Source organism: Acanthisitta chloris, unplaced genomic scaffold (genome assembly GCF_000695815.1).
Source record: "Acanthisitta chloris isolate BGI_N310 unplaced genomic scaffold, ASM69581v1 scaffold15229, whole genome shotgun sequence".
NCBI classification, from domain to species: Eukaryota; Metazoa; Chordata; class Aves; order Passeriformes; family Acanthisittidae; genus Acanthisitta; species Acanthisitta chloris.
In genome coordinates, this window is record NW_008693201.1 from 11,139 (window position 1) to 22,710 (window position 11,572).

At 44.6% G+C, this 11,572-nt stretch overlaps 1 protein-coding gene across 1 annotated transcript in view; it reads right to left on the bottom strand.

The window, feature by feature from the left end:
* LOC103810108 (myotubularin-related protein 13-like) overlaps positions 1-10,199 on the bottom strand; it is a gene marked incomplete at both ends in the record, with an annotated part of 21,334 nt that extends 11,135 nt beyond the window's left edge. Inside the window, 3 exons of the mRNA XM_009082995.1 lie at positions 6,746-6,851; positions 8,417-8,527; positions 10,086-10,199. Coding sequence (XP_009081243.1) covers positions 6,746-6,851; positions 8,417-8,527; positions 10,086-10,199 — 331 coding nt within the window. The remainder of the gene's footprint in view (positions 1-6,745; positions 6,852-8,416; positions 8,528-10,085) is intronic.
* Between the last annotated feature and the right edge of the window lie 1,373 nt (positions 10,200-11,572).

Sequence of the window (11,572 nt, forward strand, 5' to 3'; positions counted from 1 at the left end):
AGGAATCCATCTTTGGCAGCAGAGCTCTGGCAGGGAGAACTCACCCTGCACTCTGGCTCGGTACCAGGGAGCAATGCAGCTGAGCTGTGGCAGCTCTGGGAGGGAGAACTCATCCTGCACTCTGGCTCGGTACCAGGGAGCAATGCAGCTGTGGCAGCAGAGTTCTGGCAGGGAGGACTCATCCTGCACTCTGGCCTGGTACCAGGGAGCATAACCCAGCCGAGGAGGGAGAACTCATCCTGCACTCTGGCTCGGTACCAGGGAGCAATGCAGCTGTGGCAGCAGAGTTCTGGCAGGGAGGACTCATCCTGCACTCTGGCCTGGTACCAGGGAGCATAACCCAGCCGAGTGACCCCAGAGGTGACTGATGTGCCTCTGTCAGACTCAGGGGCAAGAGGAGCAATGTCCCCAGCACAGAGCCTTCAGCTGAGCCTCCCCAGAGAATCAAACACTCACAGCCATTTCTGAGCCCACGGCAAACACGAGCGTGACGTGCAGCAGACAGTCACCTCCACTTCTGGAGACACGTCTGACTCTGGAGCTGAAGGCAATGCAGAGCCTGAGCCATGACTGCTGTGTGCTGCCCGAACAGGGGCAGAAGCAAAGCTTCTCTCCACGGCAGCCTGTGGGGAGGGTGAGAGGGGGGAGCAACAGGAGGCCCATACAGGAGAATTCTGGCAGAAATGCTGTGAGAGCCAAGTGATCACCAAACAGCATGTCAAAGGGCTGACAATGAGGACACGGATAAAGAAAGAGAGATGTCTTCAGCTGCTGGATACATATCCCCAAGGCTCACCAGTGCCCACTGTGCTCTGCCCCCAGCCTCGGGCAGATGGCTGTCACCCAAAGCCTGACTCCCCAGGGATTAGCACAGGGCATGGTCTGCTCAGGAGGGTGATGCCTGGCATTTATTTGCACGTCGATATCACCTCGTTAGTGCCAAGTTCATGAAGTCCCTCTGCAGACTTACTCAAAGAAGCCACAACAGCCCTTGGGATTCCTGAGCCTTCAAACCCAACTCCACCAATACACTGAGAGAACACGATCAGTATTTTTTTTACAGAGACGATGATACAGCTAAAGACAATTTGGATAACAAGGTCCTCACACAGGCAGGGGAGGGTTGATAAGTGCTACAAAAGAAAAAATACAAAGAATAACAGAAGATTTGGATAACAAGGTCCTCACACAGACAGGGGAGGGTTGGTAAGTGCTACAAAAGAAAAAATACAAAGCCAACAATGAAAATAAAATAACTAATTATTTTTTTTTTTTTTAACCAAAACCAAATTCCAGTACAGAAAAAATGCCTCAAGACTGTCAGTCAAAGGAGGTTTGCATATAAAATAACATTCAGAGCTGCCAAGGGGAAGATAATCTTCACCTAACCAGATAGAAGATCAGTAATTCTTTTCAAACAGGGAGGGTGGCAGACAGTATTTCTCAATACTGAACTGTTAACTACCCGACCAGAACAGAAGTTTTGTTCTTGTCCCTGCATGCATGCAGGTGTTAACGTTTGGTAACACTGTTCCACTGGAATATGATTTATTTTCACTTGGATCTCCCATCTCATCTTCGGCTCAGTTACTGAGTTATCTAGAAAGGTAGCTGGAATAGGAAGTTCCTTGTTTTGGATGCTTATCCCACAAATAAGCAGCCTGAGAAAATCCTAAGTAAATAGTAATCCTGTATAGTTAGCAATGTGTGCACTAATTGCTAATCACCTGCAAACATCAGCACACAGAATCTGTGTAACCCTCACAGGCTCACACCAGCTGAACCTCCACCAACTGATGCTGCAAAAGAATTCCAAGTGCACTGGGATAACAGATACTAACTACGGAAACAACGCTCAGTCTCCACGCCTGGAGTGGGAGAGTGCTAGAAAACATTCCACATTTCTTGACATAGCCATAGGTGACTTTCCTCCTTTGGAACTGCCCTTTCAAGAACCATGAATTTATTGTTTTCACCAAACACTTCGTGAAATCTTTTCTCCTACATATATCAAAAGATAAGTTTGAAAAATAAGCACATATAAAAATGATTTATAGCAGTTTGATTAGCTAAAATTATCTTTCTTTTTTCTGACAGCAAATCTAAAATTGTAATTTGATAAATTATTTGCAACTGCTGATGCATTAAAGTAATCAGGAACAGACAGACCCATTTACCAGCTGTCCAAATTGATTCATACATGGTGACCTGCCTGGAAGAAAAGGAGGATTTCTGTTCAGCTACCCACAGACATTTCAAACCTCAGAAGGAGCACTGAAAATTTTTGAACAACATCATTTGCTTTTAAGATTTCATGTTAGGAATCAGGAAAACCATTACAACAAAGAAGTATTAACCAGTCTGAGCAGAGACTTGAAGCCATGGCAGGAGGAACAGAAAGCAAAGTTACAGCCACGACTTTCCAGAGACTACAGGAAACTATTCCACATAGAAGTGAATTGGCAAAGGATGTAATTGAGTAGGAAGTGGCACATCAAAATGGGATTAATATCTTTACCCCTCACTGGCTAGAGAGTATGCACTTCATCAGGGTCAAAGACTGATCAGAAGTTTATACACTTCAATAAAAAACAGTCTTCACTCAATCACACATGCTGCAAAAATACAACACAGGTTACGTGTGTCCCCACCACAGGACACGTCTCACAGAAAGAAAGAAACTGAGTGAGCTGGGTAAGAAGTTTGCAAACAACCTGACAGAGGTAAGAAAAGTTCTGGTTCCTATCTCTGACGTCAGAACAGGTGTAAGATGTGGAAAGGGACCACAGCAAGACTCAGTGCAGCTCCCAGCCTGAGGTCCTGCTGCTCTGGGGACACCTGGTTTGGTCACTGCATGTCTCTGCAGATTGACTCCCATGGCTTCGCTGCCCGAGCCAGGGAGACACTCAGACACAAACCACTCTTGCTCCATGGCAAAGACACCAGGATTTTCTTAGTCAACAAGCATAAGCCAGCTCACATGCTGACTGTGCAGTGACCCTTTCATAATGTCTCCCAGCCACACAATTCACATCTGCACTTATCAGGAATGGCTTTTCTCATTTATACAGTCATTTGCTATTGTCATCTCTTGGCATCAAGTGCTCTAGATGAGAGGCTGAACATCGTATCTGCCCTAAACCAGAACAAAAATAATGAGAAACTATTATATTACAGAAAACATTCCTCAAAGTGTCGACCAACTCAGCCAAAAGCAGAAATTCTGGGTATTTCGATATATCCTGGATTTAGCAATGTGGGACTGCAGGGCCTATAAAGAGTGAAACACTCCAGCCCTTTGCCATGGTGCCTGTATCAGACCATCCCAAAGTGATCAAGCAGTGACAGTGCCTGAACCTCTGTCCCAACTCACAGGGTTGAAATTTGGAACTGAACAGTCGTGTTAAGAAAACACCAGAAGATGAGCTCTGGAGCACGTTACGTGCCCGTACTGCAGCACTGCCCTGCCACCACCACAGACACCTGCCCTCACACGTGTCCTCTGTGCATCTGTAACCAGCCAACCACTTCTGGTGTCTGGAATCACAGACATGTAACAACACTGCAGTCTCCAACTGCCACAGCATTTTCAGGTACTTGTTTTAGAGACTGCATACACTGCCTAAAGGGACACACAGTATTTTAAGATACATAAAAAGGCTGAATACTTAAGTGGTGAATTTAAGAAATAAGAAGGAAAACAAGCACAGACATATTAAATGGAACAGAGGAAATAAGGGGATAGGAAAACAGTCCTGATATGAGACTAAACAAGAAGGGAAGGAAGGAAAACTCTTTTATCTTTAAGTGTTTGGAGAGTAGAGAGGAACATGAATTCTTCAGGAAAATAGATTTTCATAATTGTTTTGCTCAGCTTGGCAGTGTGAGTCATGTCACTAGTCCTTGAAAGGTGCAAAAATTACAAGTGCTGGTTAAAGCTTAGGTTCCTGTTGTGCTGCCTAGGTCCCTAACACAATTCCTCTGTGGTTCTTTGGAAGAAAACTGCCTCCTGTGGGGCTGGAGGTGTTTGCCTCGAGTCCCTGGCCCAGTGTGTCTGTGCTGCAGCACCACGTGGAGAAGATAAGCAGGGCTGGAGTCTGGAGAAAAGAGCTCAGGGCAGAAACCCAGGGATGTATTGTTAATACAGCGAGAGAGAAGAAAAAATATAACCCAAATCACCTTTCAGCCTGAAGAAAGCTACTACACTCTGAAGCTTCTATAGGTACCTACCATGTTACTAACAGACAACAAGAAATAGGAGAGTATTGAAAGTCTTACAGCTGCCACAGATAATTTCTAAGTGACTTTGTGATTCCTATTTTTCCACCAAATCCTTGCTGATTCCATCATTTCAGCGATCCAGCTGCAGGCCTGCCCTGTGCCACGCTGCTCCTCTGTATCAGGGGCCTTTTAATAAAAACCAATGCGTGATGTAAAATGTCAGACACTGCTGTTCCCTATTACTCAGCTTAAAACCTTTGGGGATGTTTTTCCCCACTGCAGTTTAATGCCTGAGCTGCAGCAAGGTCTGTTTCCAAACACACTGTCAACTTGGTAATGCAGGGAGGGTCATTGCTGACACGCTGCTCCCCTGCCAAGCAGAAACAGCATGATGAGACTCTCGTTGCACAACAGTTCTCAAAATAAATGTCGAAATTACTTTTGTGTCTATTCATAGTGATACACTGTCTCGCTGCCCATCTTCCCCAAAGAAAGGGCTATTTTTAAAAAGGTGATTTAAGCGGTTGACGAATATTTTTCTAGCTACTCTTCAATTTTCTATTAATAATTTAGATAGGATTGAGTGACTTGTACCAGAAGAGAAGTAACCGAACGTGTCGTTACTTGACAAAATGCCTCATCAGTATTTGTGTCCTAAACACAAACATTCCATGGGATAAGTAGCAAACATCCCACAGGACAACAGGAGCAGAATGCTTTAGCCAGGGCTGCAGAGACAAGGGCACACTGAACTCCTGTTCAAACGTGACAAGAGAGGTAGAATAAGTGTGAATATTGCTACAAAAAGCACAAAAACTTCTGACAAGTTTAGCTATGATCTCCAGCGGGCAGGATTAGGCCTTATCTTAGGAAAACTTTAAAAATCTCCCTGCCAGCATATTTGCCTATCCCTTAACTAATGTCAGGCCCAAGCGACTCCTCCTGCCCTGAGCACACCAAGGGGCAGGGGGACAGCAAGAGGACTGACACCAGGCCATTACACAAGCTCTGCCTGTAGTTCTTACAGTCCTGTAAAAGAGAAAATTCTGCTACAACAGAAAAGAAGGGGTACTGAGACAATTCTTTCTTTCTTTCTTCCATGAACTTGCATGATCCCCCTGCAGGGAAACAGGATGTAAGTCCATAAGGTTCTCTTTGAGAAGATTTGCCAAGTGTTATAACCACATACTTTTCTTCAGCCTCTCTTCTTCAGGCCAGCCAAAGCATCACTAAGCAGCAAAGTGAGCAATGAGCACATTTTCCTTCCACATCTCCCCTTCTCTCCCTCTCCTCCTGCCCCTCCTGTATCCTCTGTGCACCACACCTGCCCAGGCCACCTGTGAGCACAGGCCCACTGACTGACTGCTTACAGAACAGCAAGGGGGGCAGGACCCTGTGACCAAACACTTCAAACCCAACGTGCCACACCAACCCAAGAGCCACAGCCAGGGCAGTTAACCTACCCAAGCAGCAGCTGAAAGCCTCACTGTCTGTGACACTCCCACAGCTGAGAATTTATACAACCTCCACTACAACTGCCCAAAGCAAACTGCCTGACCCCAGCTATGGCAGAGCACAGGCAGAGAACGAACCCAGCAGACCCCAGGGTGTACCACTCTGTACTTGTGGCACCTCACACCACACTGTGACCCCAGGAAAGGGACAAGCCCTTGGACCAGCCACGTTTCCAACACTGCCTGCAACCTGAGCAGAGTTATCTCAACAAATCTTGACACAGCAAGCCAAGGAAAACCTCAGGGACTGTGGCGACATGAAGCAGAATCTATATACCATTTCAGCCACACTTTTTTATTCAAACTATTACAAATTTATCAACAAAATTAAAATATTCGTTTTGGAATAATACTCTTTTTGGAAGAATACAACTAAACCTCCTTAGCAGTAGATGCATTGGGCTCATCAGCACTGCCACAGCTTTCTATGGCATAAGCTCTTCCTGCTCTTCACCACTGTCCTTCTGCTTCCACCCACTCCCACTGTCCATTTATGGATACCAACAAGAATTCTAGGGCCATTTGATTACTGGAGACTAAACATGAGGTTCACAGGTTCAGAAGAGATAATTCATGGTGCCTTCATCCATGGCTGCTACAAGTCTGTGCTTCAAAGTCACTTTCCCAAGCAAGGGAATGAAGACTCACCGTGTAAAAATGTAATGACAGACACAAAATCAGTACTGAGGTATCAGGTAAGAGTCCCTGCAATTACGCAGAGCTCAGGCTCACTTCTGTCAGCACACGTGGAGCACTAATGGTGGGGCTGGCTGAGGTGACCTCCAAAGGTCCCTTCCAGCCCCAACTACCCCACGGCTCTCTAATCCTGGCGATAACTCACACTGGCAGATGTACAACAAGGCTCTAGGAGTGTCTGGCAGGGGATAAAAGCACCATTCGTTATTCTTTCATTCAAAGAAATTGATCTTTACCATGTAGCTTTCTTGGCACACGATGTAGAACTGAATTAGAAGAGAAAATACCTGGCCCTGTAATTTTTTTTGACATACCCAGCTGCTGAAAGAGGAGAGCCACACTGGTGCCTGTGACGGGAAGGCTGTCGTGCAGGGGAGTCTGTATCAGCTGGCGATCTCCAGCCCCCAGAGAAAACAACTTCTGCAGAGAGAAATGGGTTACAGCTTTCATTTATGGAGAAGAAACAAGCTGTTGTCATACAGGTAAGTGATTCATACTGCAAATTTATTTCTTTGGTACACAGAAGCTTAAAGTCAGTAACAATAACTGGACTGACAATAGACATCTGAACCTGGAGAACAACGACGTGTCTCACAGAGTACAGCACGACAGTGTCCCCCTTGCATTTATGCTGAGTGAAATAGTTATGGCTTTGAAGGTTTCTAATAGCACATTTCTAATAATACAATAAAAAACCTCCCAGGAAGAAAACCCACCAACATTTAAAACCCATTTAAATCAGAAAAATGTATTTTACTACTAAGTGGCTGTCTGTGCTCTCTACTGTCCACATGCATAGCTCAAGTATAACATGCTGGTGATTTGTGGGTGTTGCAGAGGAGACTTTGCTGTTCCTGTGCTCCTGCTCTGCACGTTAAAGCAGAATTAAAACTTGGGTTACCTTTCCAGCATGAGAACAAACCTCCCTGGAGGGAGGCAGGAAATGGGAGTGAAAGGAATGCACTTGTGTGTCACATCCCAAACAGCACTGCAATTGCAAAATAACCTTGCTTTCCTCTGAGCAAACCCAGGGGAAAGCCAAGCAGCAAGTGATCCCAAGGCTCTAAGCTCCAAGCACTGCCCACCACGGAGTGGGGGCATCTCTGAGCAGGCAGAGTCTGCGTTTAACACTGAGAGAAGTTCCACAGCAGCCAGGGCTATGGGCAACACAGACCCAGGGACCTCGGGTTTCAGGGGGGTGGGTAACCCACAGGCTGGGTGGGAGCTGGGGAAGTAACTGCTCTCACCATGTTCCTGTTTGTGCACACAGTTCCTGGGCACATTTCACTTCCAGCAGAGCCACAGCACAAAGTGAAGGCCAAGCACGAGACCCAACTGCCTTGTCAGGAACCCCAAATGTAAAGCAATCGTTTCTAACAAGTAAAACAACCTGACTTTGTGCCCACAGGACAAAGCAGAAAGAAGGTGTTTGTTGGAAAACTTCTCCCTTACTCTTGAAGGCCTGGGCTACCTGCAGGACTTCATCACCCCTGAGAAAACCACAGCCGAGTTACTTCCCTAGCATTTAAAAAACAACTCTGAAACCAGAAATTTAAATGAGTTACCAAAGCAAAGACCAGTGGAATCCTGAACTGCATCAAGGAAAAGACATGAATGAATGAACCCAAGTGAAGGTGATGTTAAAAGACAGCAGAGTAAAGGAGCCTTTAAAACAATTCTGCAGTGAGCAGAAATACTCCTGAACACACTATTATTTTTAAACACTAAACTTACACAAACGGCTTGATTGGTTAATGTGCCTTGCAAAAAGCCAACCCAGTGACAAAATTAACCCTCTGACCTTACCCTGGAATGGAATTTTTGCTGTCTCTAGAAGCCAGGCCACAGGGAAAGCACTCACAGGCCACAGGGAAAGCACACAGCTGAACTGTGATCTTTTTTCTTCACAAACATTTCAAGAATTTATTTTCTGTTTTCTTCATAAATTAAATTAAGTGGAAAAATCCGTTTGCATGCCCATTTACCTGGGAGCCTCCGGAGGCAGGGACAAGGCACGAGCAGAGGTTTGCAATGAGAGTCTCCAGGGACACGTTCAGGCTGTCCACGTAGACGGTGTAGATCAGGCCAAGGCAAGCCTAGAAAGGCAGACAACACATCTCAGGCTGTGGCACAGGATGCCAAAGGATCTATGTACACAGCTTTGGAAAACAAGAGGTTTTGAACAGTTATTACTGCAGTGAAGTCCTTTCCAGCAGAAGACACAGCACTCTGCGGGGGAGGTAACTGTTCAGTTCAAACAAAAGGGATGTGTGTGTGACAGGTTTGTGTTTCACCTGACTTTGACATGAAATTCCCTGTGTAACATTTTTGATTGCCTCATTGTACATGAAGTGCCTTTCCACAAGGTACTTCTAAAAACTAAGAAACCAACAGCTTCATCTGTGCCTTGAGCTCTGTGGGCCTAAACCTAACTGGTGTTGGGCTGTCGAGGCTCATTTTAAGACTAGTATCAATCATCAGCAATTCCATATGTTATTGCACTTACATTCTTTATTTTAGTAGTTTGATATAAATATACATTTAATTAACAGTACATAAATATTTCAGCATTTCCTCTCTTTTAATAGATCCAGTTTTGACTGAGAAATCACAGATACAGCTTTAGCATTTTTACTAGTAATTTACTGAAGATCATTCAACGTGACATTCCAAGGAGCCTTTGGAAGAAAGGAAGTAACTTTGTTCCACAGCATCCTTCTGGTGCATTTTAACTGCTCCTACTCTGATAAATCAGCAAATATTTCAGTAATTCTCTTCTTAGAAATAATTCCAACAGCAACTTTTCATCTAACACATAGTTAAACTGCGAAACTCCTGACCATGGCTTGCTGTAACATCTGAATGTTTGAGAAAGGACAAATTACAAACCCCCCAGAGCTGACACCTCTGGTTCAGGATGGCGTTTAGCTGTTATTCACACTGAATGAGGAGAGTGCTCTGTAGAATTATTTATTCTTACACTCTGCTTTGCATAGCTGTGGGTCACTCCAGAGACAAAGCACTGGGCGACACAAACTTCTACTCTCACTTGTAAGTCATCCCTAATGTCTCTCGACAGCTGCTCAACAGTTTCCTCCTTTGATCTATCAACTGAACTTTATTTGTTTCTGTTAGTATGTATGAGAATTTAAGCTTTCCATTTATCTCAGGTAAGTCATATTTCATCAGCTGAAAGTAATCCAAGATCCTAAATCTCTGTCGTGCACCTTAATTTAATCTGGAAGAGGCTCAGACATTTTGCTTTCCATATGGAGGAAAATCAGAATTCCAGTATTACCTTCCCATTATAGAGTGCATCAAATCCTGCTGCTGTCTCGGGTTCATCTAACCAAGTCTGCTTCTGTCCTGATAATTCCCTTCATTACACAGGAAATTGAGTCCCCCAGAAATCTCTATTGCGTTTTTTACGTAGTTTTAAAACTGCTTGGAGGGTAAAAAAGCACTGCTTTAACCTACAGGGGCCATTTACTGTCACACACACTGAATTTTATCTCCTTCAATCTAAACCTACTTTTGCTTTGAAATTCCCACATCAGTGCTGAGATATTTTAGATCAGAAGTAGTCACCACTACCTACCAAAACCAGATTTGTCTGCTGACATATGTTATAAATGGCAATTCCAAGTTCTTTACCCTGAAAATTTCTGGATAATCCAGTCTGGACACCAACACCAAACTTTTAGGAGCAAACACTTCTGCAGGCGGAATTAGACCAGACTCCTCTTCACCTTCAACTTCTTTTGTTCCCTTGAAAACAGAAGCACTCCAATTAATAAGCAGAAAGAAACCTGAGAGCAAAACATCAGCACTCTACAAAAGGTTAACACTTCTCAGAGCTCTGAACAGAAAGCGACTGCACTCCTTGAAACAGGAGCAGATTCCAGGGTTGTCTGAGTCCCTGAAAGCTTCTGGATGTGGTTCAACTTAGGGAAACTCAGCTGGGGAGTGGTGCCCACCTGCCCAGAGCACAGCTCGGAGGCAGCAGCTAACAGGACATGCTTCCCACTGCAGATACACAGTGGGGTACAGAGAGAGCCTCTCCCATCAGTTAGCTGATTCTCAGCCACACTGCCCCACTGCAGGCATGGATCTCCAGAACCCTGCTGTCCTCCCACCAGCACAGCTCACCTTCTCACACAACTTCCACTAACACCACAGCTACAACTACCTCCAAAGTCACCTCCAGCCAGACCCAGAGAATCTGGAACCTACAGGAATCTCTCCACGAGCTCCGATTTCTCAGAGAAATCCCTTGCTCAGGGCCCAACGAGGATCAAGAAAAGAGGAGGAAAGGCACAATGCAGATCAGCCTCAGTTGCTGATCATGTTGTGCAAGGCACTGGAAGCTCCTTGCCAGTGCTTATTATTCAATCACATATAGTTTGTTATTACTCATAGCCAAAACTAAAGTTGTCACTAAATATTTTCATTTCTAAAATTCCACACATCCTTTGATAGATTCACTATCTGACTAAGTTTTCGAATGACAGAATGTCTGTGCTTTCCAATTTTTGCATGTCATTCTCTCCACCCTCACACCACCCACCAAACTTCCTTTATCTGCTCCTCTGGCTGAGCATTCTTCCAAGAAAAAACCCTGTGTTATCTTGATTAGGAATACAAGAAAAAATTACTTCCATGTCCACATGCCTTCTATTTCTGTCATGTTGCTACTCATCCTTTCAGTTTAATTTAGAAAAAATCCAACATCACTTTTCAATTAAATGGAAGAAGCTTAGTAGAAATGCTCTAAAATGCCAGGAATGCTGTGAGTTCATGAGCTTTACTCCCCAGCCTCAATTCAGAATGTACCATTTCTTAAGGCAAACACATGTATCCCGAGCAGTGAAAACAATGACAGTGGAGGTACTTAAAAGCTGACTTAAAAATGCTTTTAATTACAAGAGATATTTAGTTACCATAAGCTTCATGTGGGAATTTTACTGAGTATGCACACGACCAAAAGATGCTGGAGATCACCATCCCACAGCATAACTGTTCTTTACGTGGAAACGGAACCGGTTCTTCCGAAGGTTCTTGTTCTCACTAACCTGGATGACTCTGGACTGACATAAATCACCTCACAGCAGTCCTGCCCTGGTCAGTCCTGCCCTGGTCAG